The sequence below is a fragment of the Astatotilapia calliptera genome, chromosome 9, assembly GCF_964374335.1.
Source record: "Astatotilapia calliptera chromosome 9, fAstCal68.1, whole genome shotgun sequence".
NCBI lineage: Eukaryota > Metazoa > Chordata > Actinopteri > Cichliformes > Cichlidae > Astatotilapia > Astatotilapia calliptera.
This window is the reverse complement of record NC_137430.1, coordinates 13759636-13778719: the sequence shown is the minus strand read 5'-3', so window position 1 is coordinate 13778719 and position 19084 is coordinate 13759636. Positions and strand designations below refer to the sequence as shown.

Here is a 19084-nt window from a genome sequence, read left to right as displayed (position 1 = left end):
AAAGGTTCTGGGACGCACACAAGCTTGGTGCATTGCAGTGGTAAAAACCGGAAACACACAGCAGAGGGAGACACTGAGCCTTAAATCCAGTTTTCCTTGCAAAGCCAGGCATGCCAGGCTTTGTGAAGCTGGAAATAATGAGAGCAAACTCCACATCAGATTCTCTTATTTCTGTTTTTAATAAAAGATTTCTCTTTTGTGTTTTTTTCCTGTTTGTTTGTACACATTTTAAGGCATCATGCACAAAAAATAAGCTTTACTAAAGGCATTATGCTTACCCTCTACCAAAAAAACAAACAAACAAAAAAAACCAACTGTATGTTCTCACATTTGAAGATTTGCTGTTAAAAATAATTTTGTACAAATATGGCATGTAAGCTGGCATGTGAGTGAATCTCAAAGCAGGGCGTCTCCTGCTCTCACAGTTTTGTAAACATGGCTTTGAGCAAAATAGGGCTGAGGAAAAAGTCAAGAGAAAGGGAAAGCATGCTTCAACTGTGGGGTGAAATTTCCCTGAAAAGCATGCAATGCATTTGAAATCGTATTTACAATGCATTATTTCACTCTCGACTGATCTTTTTTTCTTTTCTTTTTTTAATGTAATCAATTAAAGTTAAGACATTTAATGTCAACATTAACAGACAGACAGAAAGACAGATGCGTCCATAATGTTCCCCCACACGGAGTCGCCGACACAGACAATGTTCAGATTGGTCAACAAACAAAAACACTACAAGATTTTTTTTTTATTATATCAAGCATTTGAGTTATACTTCCAGATAAATGATTTGGAAAATAAACAGAAAAAATTGTGTTGTTAACTTTATAAATAAAAGTGAACCCCCCCCCCCCCCCAAAAAAAAAAAAACCCCAAAAAAACAAAACAAAAAACAACAGCAAGGCATTAAAAATTAAAAAAATCTTGCAGCGTCCATCATGGCAGACTTCCGGGAGGTGCCGGTAGCTTTGGCACAGTTGTGTCCAGTTGTGCTCTTCTGTGGTGAGCCGTGTGTATTATACTATATTGAAGACCATGGAAAGATACTGTTCATATGAAACCTGGATCCAGCCGTCCTGATCCGTATCATATCGCCTGAAAACATCAGTCAACCTCTGCAAAAGCACAGAAAAAGGATTTACTTCAGATTAGCCAGAAGCATTATCTCATTATTATTAATACCATTTACTTCTTTAGGCTTTTTGTCACACTTAGCAGCCTCTTCTATAGCTGCATGAAATTACTGAGAAGGAAGAAACTGGCTCATAAAAATACATGATTGAAAGTCCACTTCAAGTCTTTTACATGCACACTACAGTCAGTGCGACTCTGTTACCTGCAGTACAATACAGCACTGGATGAAGTCATCGAAGGCCACCTGTCCCTTCCTCTGGCGGTCGAACTTCTCTATCAGTGTGCCGTAGAACTGGTCCGATAGACGATAGCCTGCACACAACAGTAACACAGCCGTCATTTCAAAGCTGTCCTACACATTCACCCACTCGGTTTGTTTTCTGATAAAGGATGATTTATAATGCATTTGATTTCTGGTCTAAACTCTGCTATGGCAGATGCTGGACGTTCACCTCTGGGTCTTTGTTGAGGTGGGAATCACCACGCACCCTGCAACATCATACGATTGGGATTTGTTTTCTTTACTTTTGCAAAATGCTATCACAAAAACATTTACTGCGATTTATTACCTTTTTTAATTGCAAGCTATGTCCTCAAAGTACAGCTTTCTCAGTATCTGTTTTATCCAATAAGATACAGCTATCTCATTTCAGTTATTTCTGTGCTACAAAATGAAACAGTTTAGCACAGCAACATTGTCACTGAATAATAAAGTATTGATATTGGATGTCTCTATATCGATACGATATTGCCACACAAACTATCAGGATGCTATGCTGTGTCGATTTCTTTCCCCACCCCTTAATTTGTATCCTGGACCTTGAGACTGTGAGAAGCTCCTGGAGCCACTGAGGGCATGACAGCCTCTACATACACGAGGCTCCTGGCCAGGTAATGACTTTTAAGTGAACCATGACATATGCAAATTGACTGTGGCAGAGCTCCAGGCTGGGTGGAATGAACGCAGACTGGCTTGGGCAGAAGAACAAGTTGTGGCTGTACTCGAGACATGTTATGATACGGTCAGATTAAGGCATTCACGGGACAGCCGCCATCAGTGTGATACTGTACATCTGCTTTACTGAGACGCTCCTGCCACTGCCAGTGAAAACAATACAGTGAATATGAGCCTCTGTGTCTTCTGATCTTCAGGAGTCTCGTGAAGCAGATTTAGAAAATACGGAAACACAAAGAAACACCAAAAACATGCAAAGTAAAACAGCTATTTCGAAGAAATCTTTCTTTTTCATTGACCACAAACGTAGCCCACAGGCAGATTTCACTCTCATTTCATTCACAGGTTCTTTTTTTATTTATTAATTTGGTCACTTTACTGCTGATTAGTAAATTATTTAAATTGATTTTAATACTGACAAAACACATCTGCTCAATTTGGTGAAAGAAAATTGTTTCATAAAAGTTGGAGAAAAATGAGACTGAAAAAAGCTGCATAATGCTTAAACAGCACCAATGAGCAACTCATCAGGTTAATGAGCAACACGACAGTCTTAACAGTGTAAAGACAGCATAGACACACAGTCTAATAGCCGTATTTCTTATTGTATAAGTACAAAGCAGGTAATACTATCTGCTGTTCAAAAAATCCTTTAATATATGCACACAGCAGACAAGGCTGAAAACCAACAGTGAATGGCAATGATCTTCAGGCCTTCGGGCAGCAATGCATTCAAAACAATGCAACTTAAACTCCACCACTGAATGCAGAGAAAGTCCACAAGATGCTGCTGCTCCCTTCTGTGGCTCTAAACTCGTTTAAAATGGACTCAGCAGATAAAACTGTCTTGCTGTAGTTTGAGTAACGATTATGTTTTGTGTTCTCCCTTCGTCAGATCACGGAGAACTGGAACTATTCGGCATGTTTTCTGCACAGTTGGAGGCAGTGGAAACACCATTAATGCTGGCTTTGGAGTCAGGTGCCGTCGCCCAGATGACGTCTTATCAAGAAAGGCCAAACAACATTTTGTACTTACTCCAACACTATGTCAAGGTGATAAACTGACCTGCCTGCTAACAAACAGCCAAATCTCAAATGTTCAACACTTTATTAGTTGTCTGTAGCACTTCCTGTTGAATTTAGTTTGCAAAGCACCCCAACTTTTTCTGGCTTTTTACAGGCCAATTTAAAGTCGCAAATTAACATTTGTCAAAATATATGAATTGAAAGCATTTGTATATGTGGTGGTTAGTAAAAAAAAGTAGGATTAAAATATACTCATTTGGTGTCTAGCTGCTGTATCTAAAACACACACACAGAAAACTGAAAAGACAAAAACACTGACCGTGTAGAAACAGCCTAGAGACCATCGAGCCCTCCACCAGCACCCTAAATTTTAGTACACAAGCATACTTTGTTGCTCACCGAATCCAGTCAGTGCCTGCTTAAGCTCTTGTTTATCGATGAAGCCGGAGTTGTCCCTGTCGTAGTTCCTGAAGATGTTCTGCCAGTCCGTGATGTACTTCCACACACCGGCAAACTCGTTGAAGTTCACCCCGCCTTTATTTTCTCTGTCGAACATGGCTGAAGTAGAATATAACGCATATTAAATGCACCGGTACTGACAACATATATGCACGCACACTGGTAGACATTCTGGACATTAAATGTGGTTGGGACAGTTTTAAGGACACGAGAGTGAGTACGGCACCGCATACATCTTTGCAGGGCTATCAGGGAACAGCAGAATTAACAGTGTGGGACAGCAAGACTCACACTTGACTAATTCCTGCCTCATAAGACAGCGAAAGAAAACAGCTTGATCCCCCCCACCAGCACTCCACTCCTCACCCCCATGCGCTTCAATCCAATTACCTCCCAACAAAGGGAGTGTTATCACAGGATATGCTTCTTGCTGTGGGAGTACTAAACAATGGATTTACTGCGCATGGTGCAGTGGAAAGGAGAGGCGATGGAATTATACGGATTTACTTTGGAAGTCGCACAACAAACGGAGAGTGCAAAGTACATGCGAGACCCAGGGACAGACATTTTTTAACATACTTCTAGTCTTGGAGTTTAAAAATAAATAAGCCACAGCCATTCGTGTACAGAAAGTACAAAAGAATCGTTTAGTACATTGTGATTCAGAGTCAGTGTGTTTAAAAGATCAACTACACTGCAAAGTTTCCAGTTTTTAACCTCAGCTGTATATTATAAAAGAGTCAACAGATCAATATTTGAAGTCTTAGGAAACTCTCAGCTGCCCTTTAGGACCAGCTTTTCAATTTCCTTGCAGATATTCCCCTCTTCCTGGTTTTATTGATGGCTGCAGGTTTCCACTAAAGCAGGAGAACAGCAGAGGCTTGTTTGTGTCTTCAGATTGCTCGCTGTTTAATGAACTAATCTGGTTGTCATGGCATGGAGGCAGATAAACAACCTGAATATTTCCAGAACAAGAGGCAGTGTGTGGAAGATGGTTGTCTCACCGTCACTGGTCACTTACATATAATGGAGCGGACGGTCACTGGGTTGAAAGGAGTCCACGTGCCTGTGAAACAGAGGAGCGCTGGTTAAAAATACACCAAGACCTGCAGCAACATCCAGCTGCTAAATGCCCCAAAGAAACTGATATAATGATAACAGAGCTGAGGTAGCAGTAATGATATAATAAATCTTTAGGGAGTGCAGTAGAGTTTTGTAAGAGCCACAGCAGCCGTGGGATTTTTTGTTTTTTAACACCAACTGTGTGGAACTGCAGTTAAAATTGGCATCATCACAATAAACAGAAAATAAACACTCTTCTTGCTATTGGAGCTTAATTAAACATTTTCACAAGATTAGCATTTTAGCGGGGCCTGTATTTATTTCCTAAGATCACGACATACCCAAGAAAGAATCTGATTTTACTGCTTTTTAATGAGTTCATTATCTCGAGACGATAACTGAAATGCAACGGCCGGCTTCATTTGACCAAACATAACAGTACTGTAGACATACTTGACTGTACTATCTATAAAATGTACTTCCTGCCACTGTTATTATGATTATATGTGCACTGTGCATGAAATACATTGGTAGTGTCCATGTAAGGCAGATGACTTTCAATGCGAACAAGCCCACACTGCGGCGCTTTACGTTTCATAAATCAGAAAATTACCATAGTAACCCATCAAGCAGATGATAATGAAAAATGATGATCATTAGTGTAGTCTCATGTGCGTTATTATGAGAGATGTGAATGAGTGAAGAGGGAATGATTTTGCAGACACACTTTTTTTCACAGCAGCTGTTGAGTTGCCGTGGCAGGGACCTGAAACCTGCAGAAAGCAGCAATCCCTGATATCACCTATCACAAATGTTACTAATCTACTGTGATTGTCCTTTAATGGCACGTCAAACCGTCTGCCATTAACATGATTTATTGTGCCTGCTGACTCACTATCACACCGTCATCCTCAAAGGACACTTGATTAGAACAGAGCCATTAATACTGTGATTAATTCCACTCCAGCAATGACAAATCAAAAGTTTATGCTGTGAAGACAGCCTATGTCTATGAGGCCACCCCCGATTTCTTTATGTTTTGCGCCCAAGGAGTCACGCTTGCTTGGATTTTTTTTTTAAAGTGGTCTCCAGTAACAGTTCTCCAGGCTTTTGAAGGTTTTTTTTATTTAACACTGACATGTAAATCATTAAAAAATTGGATCTAAATCAAGGGATGAACCAGTGTTGTGTCTACACAGAACAAACAACTCTGACTGACGAATGTGAAATTTTGGTTTAAATTACAATGATTATCTGGAGGAATGCAGGACAGAGGTACAGCAGTGAGTGTCTACAGCCATCTGGAAAACATGGTGGAGACTTTGTCATGATTTGGGGCTTTATTTAAGTCAGCAGGGTTGTTTTAATAAAGTTGGAATTGTTGGAATTATTAATGCAGAAAAAACCATTACATTTTGATCTATGGTAAATGGACTGATTCTTATACGGCGCTTTTCTACTCTCCCGGAGTACAATGTGCCACGTTCACCCAATCACACCCATTCTCACAAGCACTGTCTCTAAACTGAGAGCAACTTGGGGTTACTGGAGACTGGAGGAGCCAGGGATCGAACCACCAACCTTCCGATCAGTAGGTGACCTGCGCTACCTCCTAAGCCACAGCTACCCTATCACGCAACACCATCTAGAAAGCATAACAGTGATCCCAAACATACTGCCAATTATTTTGGTAATCGAGTAACTGTATAAATCTTTCGTTGTATTTACGTGCCATAATAAATTTAAAAAAAATTAAGTAAACATTTTACTAAATGCAAAAATATATAAATACTCTCAAGTACTCTTGGGCAGAGTTTTATCTCCTGGATGAGGTAGATATGTTGTGTCTTCATGTTTATGAGTTTTTGTGCATGTGTGCGTGTCTGTGTGTTTAAGTATGAAGAAGTCAAGCAAACAGTGAATTATGTCTGTAATGCTTTAACCTCCTAGGACCTGGCGTCCACATATGTTTAAATAACATTTTGGGTTATTTAGACCAAAATACTCAATTTTGCTCTTCAAGGGCCTGATATCCATTTACGAGGACATTATACTGCTACTGTTCAATCAAAATTTTAAACGAATGTCCTCATATGTGGCTCTGGTTTTTCATAAAAACAAAAATAAGGTAATTCTTTGTTTTTACATTCATCGGGCCCCAATATGCCTAAATATCAAAGAGAAATTAAAAATGCATGCCGTGGAAAAGTTTGGGTCTTAGGAGGTTAAAGGAGAATGTGGTGGCTGCAATGAAGAAGAACGAGCACATCAGCATTCTGAAATTTGCCGTGAACTTTGATGCATTGATGCAGACGAGCTCTTAGAAGCCTGGAGAACTGTTCCTGAAGAAGTGACAGGAAAGCTTGACTAAGACAGTTCAATCTGTGCAGAAAATTAAAGGTGGTCATATCAAATATTGACCTTAAGATTTTGTTACAATACTCTCTCTCTACATATCTGTTATTGCACCCATTGGTGCATTTTCCCAGCAAAATACAAAGAAATGAGGGGTGGCTCAAGACTTTTGCAGTTTTTTTTAAAAAAGCGGGGGTGAGTTTTATGACAATTTATGTCTTTTTTTTTCCAGCTACGCATCATTATTTTTCATCTAGAGGACAAACTTCAATTACAAGTGAATCTACCTGTCATATAGGTGGGCGCGAAAAAGAGCAATAGGTCTTTACTTCAGGTGAGTGTTTATACTTTTATAGCCTGCTTCACACTCTCAAGACAGTGAGATTTATCAGGCCATCTAAATAGCTGCTGACTCACCACCTCACTTTATTACAGGCAGGCTGGCAGTTCAGGACCAGGAATAAAGAGAAGCGTGTCTGAGAAGATGTAGAGAAGCGAGGGGAGGCAAGGAAACGCACAAAAGGAGCAGAGATAACAAAAGAGAAGCGACCCGAGGAGATGAGGTGAACAAAACATTTGCAGTTTGGTTCTCATTGCAGTACCTTGCCTACATTTGCTGACCTAAGGTTGTTTCCTGAAACTCTTTTTGCAGATCCTAAAACAGCCTCTGCAGAATTTCAACAGCTTGCCGAAACTCTGGAGCGTTTTTCACACCGTGCTGCTTGTTTTTGATTTTCCTCCACAGCTATGCCAGCACAGCAGTAAGCAGGTTTGCAGCGCGAGCCTCAAGAGCTTAGATAAGAGGATCTCATTTAAATAAAAAGGTTTCAAATCAAACATAACACAGAAATTGCTTTATTGTTGATTTATTCACACCTCGATTTTACTTGGGAAAGCCCATTAAAGCGTCTAAATAAATAATATGAAGCTGAAACAATTTCAGGACCTCAAAACTTTAAGATTTTGGTACACTAAGTACTGTGTGCTTCAGAGGACACTAGTCATTTCCTCCCTCTTGCTCAGTTTGTTTTATTGATGGCTGAGGCCGTCTAGGACTGTGGATAGAGCCGTTTTGGGACAGGCCTGAGGCTCTTACTGACGCTGGGATTTGGGCCAGAATCTATATTCCACTTTCATCCAAAACGAACTAAATAATGAACTAAAGCAACAATCATAAAGTATTATTAGCATATAGATGTGAGGGCAATTTGTAGAAGCGGGTCAGCGTTACAGCATGTCTCTTTGCTGCCATTTCTCACAAGTACTTTTTTCATCAAACCACATCTCTCATCGACTAAAATGAATAGCGTGGTGTCATTTATGACCATGTTAAAGGAATACTTCTTTAATCGGGCTACATTTCTGTTTGTCATCTCTATATATACTTCCTTAATGTGCAACAGATGCTTTTAAAAAAAACAAAACAAAAAAAAAAACAACACACACACACACACACACACACACACACACACACACACACACATCATTACAAAATGATTGCCTGTTACTTCTTCGTTTCAGTAATAGTAGCGAATTATGTGCTACAGCACATTTAAACACAACAATTTAGATAAACTGGAAACTCCCTAATACTTTGATCACCAACAATTCATAGTCAAAAACATAATTCATGTTTTTATGTTTGTATTACTAGTACTAAAACTATTTTTAATAGATAATTTAAAAAAAAAATCTGCAGAAACACTCGAATCATTCACTTCATTTATGCACAACTCTCTTAAGGCAACAGCATTTCAATCAGGTTGAGGTCTGGACTTTGAGCGGGTCACTGCTTGCTGATTTTGTTTTTCAGTCATTCTGTTTTAGATCCACTGTGAGCTTTAGCTGTTGGACAGATGGCCAACAGCTAAAGCTCACATTTGACTCTAGATTACTTTGGTATACAGAGGAGTTCATGCTCAACTCTGTAAGGTGTCCAGGTCCTGTGGCTATAAAACATGGCCAAATCATCACGCCTCCCAGGAAGACTGTGGCATTGTGTTAACACACACTTACATGCTCCAAACTAGCAAACAGCAACAACTTCTGCTTTTATAGAGCATCTGGCTGTTACCTGTATAGATAATATCAGTCTGCCGATAAACCGGTCAGAATCCAATATGGATATAGGATCATGAAAAATGCCGCTTGACGGTTAATCCAGAGTAAAATGTCAACAATTATTTTATTAAATGTAATAAGTTGACTGTAACAAATACCGAGGGATACTGGAATTTTCAGGAGCAAAAAAATTCAGATATTTTTATAGGCTGTTATTATAAGTTATAACTATAATTAAAAGAGTTTGTCACTAGTCCAAAAACAGTGTTTCTAATTTTCCTTTAAATGCATCTTTGATATTTCTATACTACAGTGTTACGTAGCTGTTGGCGTGAGCAGAAATTGGATGTTCAAACATGGATTCAGCTAAAACGCTGTGAATGCTACTCAAACATTAGAGCCAGCAGTAAAATGCCCAAAGGCAGAGCAGAGAACAAGCTGTGACCTTTCCAGACGCACGGGCTCTTCTACACGCATGCATGCACACGCACACACACCTCACACCAGTAGCTAGCTGTGAGGTCACCAATGTATGCTAGACACACTGCGGCTGCCCAGTGTGAAGCGGCCAGTATGGCTGAGATGTTTGTGAGCGTCTGATGGCAGACTGGGACAATACTCCCTCTGTCCTGTCCACACACTGGACCCCTCTCACTGGTGAACTGCCAGTGGCGAGGTGGACAGAAGTGAGAGAATATAAGAGGTGAGGAGGGAGGCGGGCGAGTGGAAAAACGGAGAGCGCTGACCGCAGTGTATACGCATACATGTAACGGTCGTGATGGAGTTCAGTGAGTCGATTGTCCCCTACACGCCTGACATAAGCAAACACGGATTTGAACTTTTCCAAACACACTTTAAATGTTAAGCTCACAAAGTAGCGACACAGACTTGAAACCTCCCGAAACACACATCCTGTATTACTCAGGTAAAGGTTTGACCTTGAGAGCAGCAAAGGGACAGAGCTGCTTGATTATCGTTGAATTAATATAAATGTAAGTGATTGCAATTTAGCTTTTTCTGGGAGTCGCTCAAACCTTGCAATTTGAAATCATGCAAAGAGTACAGTTATGTAGTATGCTGGGAGCTTATCAACAGGAGTATCCAAGCAAGTCATTGCTCAGAGTAAAGAGAATTATAATTAAAGCGACTGCTACAGTCAGCTCTGTGTGTTTTGTGGTCACATATAAGGAAAACGCATAAGAAGGAATCCAGTCAAAATGGCACCGGTGCCTCACGCCATTAGAAAATGACTGGATCTAACATATTCAGTGCATGACGCAGCTCCTTCACCAGAAGGTGGAAATGCTGAAAAGCTTAACACTGTCTGGGTAATATCCATGCCATCTGACTCAGCTCAGGTTTTACAAAAGTGTACATATGTACAAGTGTAACGGAAAGGGCTGCTGATTGAGTTCCTCAAGCCCGCTCTGCATGTCAGCAGTTTCAGTGGAGCTCTTACACAAATAACTCAAGCAGGAGAGTGGGGGGAGCATGGAGGCAAGTTGGTAGGGTATCTGCTTACTGCTGAGCAAAGAGACAAGGCCAGAAAAAAAAAATCCATATTTATAGCAAATGGCCCGGCTAAAAGGCATACGGACAAAACAGACAGGCACGTGCACTTCCAACAGCACAGAGCCATCACTGTTTCATCACGGTAACACCCAGGACTGAGAGAGAGAGGAGGGAAGATAGTTTCACTTTCCCTCTCTGTGTGTCTGTCTAAGTAAGGGTGAGAGACAAAGAGACAAAGTCAGAGTAAGAGAGGACAAGGAGACAGAGGGCATGGCAGGAAAACAGCCGGTACCATATCCTCAAGAGAAATGTAAGAGGAGAGGAGATGTTGTATAATCCTATGTTTAAAATGTTTAAAATGCCTTTTTCTAGCCGACTGATTTCTTTTTTCTACCTGGAAAAAGAAAATACATGTAAAAAAAGCAGGAGATTAAAAGATTTCTGCACAAAGCAAAAGGAAAAAAGAAACATATGAAGTGAAGCCCGGATCATTTTCTATGTGCAGAAGACAGGTAGGCAGAGCGCTGATGGACGATAAGAAAACCAGAGTATGTGATGCAGAAACAGCAGCAGAGGATAAAAGAGTTTAACTGGCCCAGCCTCCCTCCTGAACCTTGATGCTCTCTGCTCTCCTCAGAGACAGGGGTAAAGAAGAATAAGTAGACAAAGCATAGTTGATGGCAGGAAACTGATTCAAAAAAGCAGAATGCAGAGACAGTAGAGCTGCAACAGACAGTCGAACGGCGGGTTGTCTTTAGGAAGCTGCAGGACAGGATGCAGTGCGCCGTGTTCGGCTTGACTGGCTCGGTTTCATTTCCCAATGAATCTAATGAACTAGGAGAGACTGGACCGGGAAACCTGCCGTTCGCCGCACGCATACGCAGCGAGGAGCACACAAACACAACAGCGAGTCCAAAAAAACAAGAAGAGACTCACTGACCCTTGGCAAAAAACCCAAAAATCTGATGAAATGAGCAACGCACACACGCTTGCCTCGCACAAACACACACTACACACTAATCAGTATGCTGTGCCAGAGTCACTGCGCAGCTCGATAACAGCTTCTTTCAGTGCTGCTGCTGGCTCTCACACTTCTTTTTTGCCTCTTTCTCTCTTTTGAAGTGCCCAGAAAAATGGGTTTCTGGGCAGCGTAATCTGCTGAAAAGTCTTTGAAAAGCTGCTGGAGCAAATCAAACAAAAGCTTGATGGGGGAAGACATTATATTATAATGAATATACAAACATCAACCCTGTGCCACAGTTTCTGGTCTAACGGTGTCACATTAATCGTTAACCCATTTTAACTGTGCCGTCTCACTTCAAACAAGGTCAAGAAGCGACGCAGCGATGAGTGTGGCAGGAAAATAGATGCCTGCTCTGTTGTGGCAGCTCTCCTCATCATTACGAGCATAAAAAAAATAAATACATAAACAAATAATAAGTGACTTCATTTTCCAGGATGTGAGCAGAGAAGATGACCCGTATCATTTATTCAGTGCTTCTCCCGAAACCGCTGGGGAGGAATAACAAGCACTCCGTTTCTTTTCTTTTAATTTGTTAAGGAAATGAAGCCTCGTCCCTGTCTGAATGCAGCTCCTCCTGCAGAGCTACAAGACTAAGAGGGACTGTGCCTCCATTACTAGCAGCTGTAAGCCTCATGAAACATCCCTGGGTTTTCAATCAGATTAATACATTCTGCAGGAGAGAAAGCACACCCCTTATATAAAGTCACCCAGCCTCACAAACAACTTTATGAAAGACAAAAGCAAGAGTTTAAAAGTTTAAGCAGTTTATGAGCTGTAGCTAACTAGTTAATTAAGCCACCATTAGCCTATGTGGCACAGGCATGATTGGGGTTGTTATCCATGGCTGACATTTAATTGCTTCCAGCTGACTCACCTTTAAAACTCTGCTAAAGGGTTTCACTTAACAGTCACCTACAATACATTGCAAATTCACATTATCGCGCTAAAAGACTATAAGTGCTGAGTAAATGTCAACATCGTCAGCTGCTGATGAACCACACAGGATTCCTCCAAGTTTACCAGGGGATAGAAACTATGATGTAATTCTGTCATACTACTGTTTAATTGCACTGCATACATGCTTAAATAGTTAACCAGAGGCAGATTTATGCATTATTTTCCCCCCTTTTAAAACTCTGTGCTTCACTTTTAATTATACAAGAGCAAGAGAGAAGAGAAAGCACAATAAAATGGCTTTCAGAGTGACTTAGGTAAATAGAAATGCTTTATTACGCTATGTCAGTATTAGCATGTTTTAATCTCTGTCCACACAAGCATTTTAGCACAGCATCAGCGATCATCTCCATGTATAAAAGCATGTGTTAGCTCGTATAAATGGCAGGTGTTCATTGCCTTTAGAAACTATTTGAGGTTTGGTGCCTTTTGGAGTATTTTATTGGAACTATTTGACCCATCATGTGACCTCCTGTGCCAGTTTTGCTTTCTATAGTTTATGGATTTGTTAACTTCACACGCTTTTGTATAAATATGGTCATTATTACTGGCGTCAACAAAACAAAAGCCAGTTTCCATCTTTTATAAGCAGTCTGTGCTTATTCCTATTACGATGATGTGAGAGCATTCATCTTGTTTGAACTTTTGAAGAGTGTGACAAAATCCACACCCACAGTTTCAGTTAGCATCCTGTACGGTGTGGCGCTGGCTGTCATTGCTGGGACACAGAAGAATATCAAAGTATTTTCTCTCGAGCTACGCCGTTAAACTCTTCACCTACTCCTCTGTTCTGGGACAAAAATAAAACTCCATTCATTTTTATCCGGTTCACCTGCTATCGATGGGATAAAAATAAAATCCCCATCCATTTTTCTGCTTTAACATGCCGTTGCTTAAATCAAAGAGTGAGCCAGTGACCAGTGGTGTGTAACGAGGAGATGGGAGACAAAGAGAGAGACACACAGGGGAGCAAAGAAGAACAGAGGGAATTAAGAAGAAAGGGAAAAATGATATATTGACATAGAAAAGGAGGTGAGATATATATAGATATTTATAGAACGGGAAAGAAAGACAATAACAGTAGTGGCAGAAATTCCAAGACACTGATCCATACCGTTCGATAAGGCTTGCTGAAGCTCCGTGTCTGATATCACTCCACTCCGGTCCTTGTCGACCCTGGGGAGGAAAACACAGATTAGATACCGCCTGCTTTAACCACTTCACACCAGGACACAATCCCAACACACAAAAGCAGCATGCACCAGCGCTCGCCAACTGAAACCTCATCCCACTGATCATGTGTTAGTGTTTCAACAGTGCACAGAGAATGAATGGAAGTCTGTGATCAGGGTGCACAAGACAGTTTGTACACTCAGAGATCAGAGAAACCAGCCAGACAAGGTCTAAAGGTTTGTGTGTGTTAGTGTGTGTTGGTCCTGAGAATGCAAACTAAAACAGGTTGTTGCTTCGTAACTTTTAGTGCCCACAGCATAGTGCCTGCTTGGAAGATTCTTTTAAGTGATAGTGAAACCAAAAGTTAAAATTTCTCATATTTGACATATGTGCACAGCAATGCTATTTTGACTACCTGGCAATACATAAAAGAATGTATCAGGCTGCCTCCTGCCAACAACACTGACAGTTTAATTAAATTATATCAGAGAGAGAGAAAAGTCTTCACAAAACAAAGCAGAATTACTCAAGAAAATTAAATTAGTCTCTTTTTGTCCCAGATCCTGAAGTTACAGCTCATACAGTTAGTAAATCAACTGACTGGAAACTAGCAAGCAAAAAGCACTGCTCTTTGTTTGAGCCAGTTTTCTCAGGTCACTTTGGATCTTGGAGAACTTAAGTTTTCATTACTTGAATATGTTTTACAGGTGAAGTGACAACAAATCAAAGGGCTTTAAACTTAGGATTGATGTAATTATTATGGATCATTTCTACTTTAAAACGTTAGCAAATGGGTTAAGAGCTTCATAGACCAGGGTCATTGAATTTACTGTCACAGTTCACCAACTATTCAGGTGTTTTAGCCCTAATGGAGCCACCAAAGCTAGTAAAGCATCCAAAGGTAGTGCTGCTTCTTTAAGTACATTTCTACTCTGTGTAGGTATTTAAAGAAGGAACTGAAGGAAAGTGCTACTGATGTGGTGACTCACTGGCAGACTTTAAACAAAGAAAGGAAATGGGATGCGATGTAATTATTAATGTACACTTACAGTACCTTTAAGGAGAGCAATCTTTGTCATTTCTATGTCTTTATGCCAGAGTAGCTTTCCTGATACACAGATCATAATTTATCTCATAATTATGCTCCCTTCCTCTGGCCCTTTTAGAAGACTTTGTTCTGATTGGCTGCCCCTCATAAACAGAAGGTTTAAACACCAGGTGGGTGGGGCTTCTGTGCTCAAGAAGCCCTCACATGTGCACACTTCAGCCTTCAATTGCCCTTCACTCCTTGGGAATTAGGTTATGCAGCTTCACTTTCCTCCCACTACTTTGGAGCTGAAACATTGATAAAAGTTCAGCTTTTCAATTCCCAGAAGTTGCAAACATCAGCCAATCAAAGCAGATTTCAAATTCACCAGCGCTACCTCTAGCCAATCACATCACATCTTGAAAATATCCCAAGAGAGTGAGATAATAAGTAGACTTTGGGATCAAAATGGAGAAGTTGATCAATGCAGGGATCCATTACCATTTGAATGATTAGTTCTTGTTGCTATAACAACTCCTGCAGTCTACATGTTAAACAGCTGGTGATAGACCGCTGAAGCTTTTTTGATCTCAGCTTCTGCTGATGCTCTCAGCCAATCACCATTCAATGTATGCGATAACCATAGTTCTTCACTCTACAAAGTTAGAGACCCAAACAAACAGGCATCAAATCATAAGCCTCACCATGTTAGGATCAATTAGGAACTCGGCTCTTAGTGACATCACACAGAGCTGAGAGCAAATCTTTAGCTGAACATTTAGATAGTATAGATAACTATAAAGGACAAAAACACATCATAGTCTGCTTGAATGTTGCCACAAGTCTCTCTTTGAGATGCAGAGACATTATAAGGTTGGACTCTGGCACAAATATGAGGCCTTACACTTTTGAAATCTAGCTTAGTCAAAAATCCAGTGACTCAGTTGTTCCTTAGCAACCTGCCAGGCCCAACCTGTTGACGCAGAGCTCACTCAACAAACACAGTTTGAATACCAGCAGAGAAGAAGAGGGGAGGACCCCCCCCAAACAAACAAAACAACAAAAACAAAAAGTGTGCTGGGTTTCTGCTCCCGGCTGTGACTCGTTTTTGTGCGGCCGCAACTCTATGACTGCAGCCATCGAGGCATGGTGATCAGCTATATGTCGGTGTGCATTTCCCCTGTTAAATGAAGAAAAACAAACACGCGGTCTCGCCTGGTCTTCCTGCTGGGGAAGGAACCGCTCTCAGCATGCTGCCATAAATGAGAGCCTTGTCACTGTGAAGGTGGTGATGGGTTGGGTTGGTGGAGGCAGAGGGGGTACCCAGCCTTTACCAAACACTGAGATATTATCTCAAAGAAGTATGTGTGTGTACAGTATAAGCTCTCTTTTTTCCCCGCTCCGCCTGTCTTCTTCCTACAAGCTCACACGCCCAGCCTTAGGCGAAGTTACCTCAACAGTAAAAAAGAAAAAAAATTGAAAGCATCATTAAAACTGCTTCTTGCCTGCAGAGGCAGGCAGTTAACCATCTGGTGTTTCCATATTCACACTGTCAAATACAGAACTTCTATGTAAAAGCTGCAGCGGGACAATATTAAAAGAAGGGGGGGGAAAAAGGACAAAACACCATGACTGAGTCAGTTATTCTGCTCAGATTTTCCCATGTTTCACTGTTTCCTATTAGGCAATCAGGCTGGAATATAGCTTGCGGAACAAAAGTCCGTCCTACTTTCCACATAACTGGTCCAAAAGTAAGGCACTGGTGCTGTAGCTCCCAAGCTTGAAAATTCCACTGCTACTCTTCCTACTTTAAACCTTTTTAATCTAAGGATAAAGCAAGTCGCAGAAAGAATTACGGTTAGCTCTGCATGTGTAACAACTTTTGTCAGGTACATTTGTTTCTGCCAAGTAGTTATTTGATTAAATCAATGTGTAATTTGATTAAACGCTGAGAATTGGTGAGTAGGAGCTACTCAGTCAAGTCTGAGTCTTGAAATGCAGGATTCAAACATTTTTGTCATACCATAGCCATCCATGAGCATGCACACAAAAGGAAGAGAGTGACTCATTCAGCATCTAGCCAGGCAGACGTCAAATAGCCTACTTTTCTTATCTTGTCGTGGCGCATCCACTCAGATGTAGTCATATCATAGCAAACATGTATATAAAAGCAGTCCAACAATGGGATGGTGAGTCATGGGTTAGTAGGTGCGTGTGTGTAAAAGGGATTGCAAAGCCTTCTGCGTCAACATGCTCCGTTGACTCTGACCACATGACCGAGGGAATTCCAGCAAAGCTCTGCCAGATATTCACCGAGGGGCAGCAGATGAGGCAGCGCAATGGCTCATGTGACAGATGACTGTATGTTTTTATGATAGTCACAATAACGCCTGGCATGACAATGATGCATGCAGCCACGAGAAGGTGCTGCTCCTCAAAGAGGCAAAATGTGTACATGTGATACCTTAAAGCTTTTCCACCATACATAAATAATTAGTTAAAGGGTGTTTCGAGCCTTGCAATGCCAGCAGCATCCTAATGTCAGAAAAAAATCTTCTGCAGTATTACATAACTCTATAGCTTACTATTGCCAGGGGCCAAGGCATATGAACATTTCCCTCTCTGCCTACTACTCTATGACCTTCTTGGCTGCTGACACGCTTTTGACTCAGGCTGTGCTGAAACTGATGACTATCAGTGGCTGACACTTTAACATCCAAATATGGGAGGGGGGGGAACATCCAAAAATCCAACATAAAACAATGTTTTTTTGGGAAATAAGCTCTCCAATGTGTTTTAAATAGATCCAGTTAGTCATATCCAGCTTTTTTAGAATATTATATCATTTCTATATGACTTCTTCAGACTCAAGTGTTGGTGGAAGATGGTTTTCACTGGAGACATAAATAAAACATTTTGAATGGAGCTGTGATTCCGTTGCTAGGATAAACCGGGGAGGGGAAACCCTTCAAGGACTCCCGGAGGTCCTTGAACCCAGGTTTGAAAACTCTCACTGAGCAAGCTGACTGACTTTGACTTCATTTCGGCACAATGTAACATCATCAATACAACTATGCGGCACTGCAGACGCGTAGTAATGTAAGGTAGTACCAGATGTGACATAAAGCAGCTACAGGCTGTGTACTGTGTAGTACTACTTCCACAACTGAGGCTCAACTGTAACACTGAAAATCAGTCATTTCACTCAGGGAAATCTGTCCCGAAAAAGAGTTATGCATAGATGAGAGCAACGACAAACAAAAACAGCGATCTCTCAATGAAATATTTAGTGTCACCCCCACCCAGTCTCACCCTCTTCCTCCCGCGCTATTACACGACAGCAGTTTTCACCTCGAAGCAAAGTGAGAGACAGGCACACAGCAGCGAAACAACCCGGCTTTCCTGCACTTACCTCTGGAAGATATTCCACAGGAAACCCTGGTCCGGAGGAGCGTTGATGTGTGGGGGGGCTCTGTATGGACTGTGGTACGCCATTTTTACACGGAGCTCTCTGTCAGGTTTGCACAAGTATAGCTTGTGTTTCCTCCTCCTGCTGTAGTTTCTGCTCTCAGTAGCTTCAATCAGACTTCACCACCCTGACGTTCACGTTACAGCCTGCCTCCCTCGCGCACAGAGGCGTGGCCAATCATTCAACACTACCCATGAAGGGGGTGACGTCACAATTTCCTCTTATTTTCAGCTAAAGTGAAAATAGAAACCTAAAATTTTTAAGTAATTGTAAGTGTTGGTAAAGTCACGTCTAACAACAGTTTATCAAATTAATTTTTTAAAATTATTTTAATACTAAGTGTAAAATTCACGGGCGTTTCCAGGATTTTTTTTTAAATGGGATGAAATAGGGACCAGTCTAGAGAAGTTCCTGGAAAATCAGCAACATTCTCTGAGAAATAAAAGCCAAACAAAAGCATTTGAAAACTGACTCACAGTTCAGTTATATTGATTTTAATGTGTCTTCATATTAGGACTAAGAATAGGAATAATTTTTCAACATTACATGATTATATATTGCATTACTTATTACTTAATAAATTATAGAAATGTTAGCAGCAAAAGCATAAAGTACCATTCTCTGAAAGAGGATAATTTTGCTCTAAAGCTATATTTTTAATCTTTATCAAAATAATGGCATGATAACTCAACAAAACTGAACTTTCTATACTTTCCTATGCTATGCCATCACAGTCTAGGTGCTATATTTTATATATTGTTTAGTAACTATGAAAACTTTATATAAAATGTTTTAATATTTTTTAAATACTAGCAAGTATACAGATAGGGAACATACAAATATACATGCATGTGCTACAGTGCTATTATACATTA

General features: G+C 40.7%; 1 protein-coding gene and 1 long non-coding RNA gene across 3 annotated transcripts; one reads left to right on the top strand and one right to left on the bottom strand.

Moving 5' to 3' along the window:
- Nucleotides 1-155: 155 nt before the first annotated feature.
- Nucleotides 156-18388, bottom strand: pdcd6 (programmed cell death 6). 2 transcript variants are annotated; one of them, XM_026179323.2, is made up of 6 exons: nt 18153-18388; nt 13655-13716; nt 4594-4638; nt 3513-3671; nt 1335-1444; nt 156-1113 (listed from the first exon to the last, which is right to left on the bottom strand). In XM_026179323.2, exons 1-6 carry the CDS (start codon nt 18233-18235, stop codon nt 1015-1017), a joined length of 558 nt encoding a protein of 185 aa, XP_026035108.1. In that variant the 5' UTR covers nt 18236-18388; the 3' UTR covers nt 156-1014. The 2 variants fall into 2 exon arrangements, with proteins under 2 accessions (XP_026035108.1, XP_026035107.1); XM_026179322.2 differs by having other exon boundaries at nt 3501-3671; nt 18153-18361.
- Nucleotides 7415-7831, top strand: LOC145430927 (uncharacterized). Its single transcript, XR_013911263.1, has 2 exons — nt 7415-7552; nt 7642-7831. It is a non-coding gene; the product is annotated as an uncharacterized LOC145430927 (long non-coding RNA).
- Nucleotides 18389-19084: the final 696 nt, after the last annotated feature.

Excerpts from the sequence above, each read along its gene's own strand:
- pdcd6 (XM_026179322.2), bottom strand. The coding sequence starts at position 18,235 with ATGGCGTACCACAGTCCATACAGAGCCCCCCCACACATCAACGCTCCT. Across the intron at positions 13,717-18,152 it reads CTGTGGAATATCTTCCAGAG|GGTCGACAAGGACCGGAGTG; the intron begins GTAAGTGCAGGA and ends TTTCCTCCCCAG. Across the intron at positions 1,445-3,500 it reads TGGATTCGGTGAGCAACAAA|GCTATCGTCTATCGGACCAG; the intron begins GTATGCTTGTGT and ends TGTTGTGTGCAG.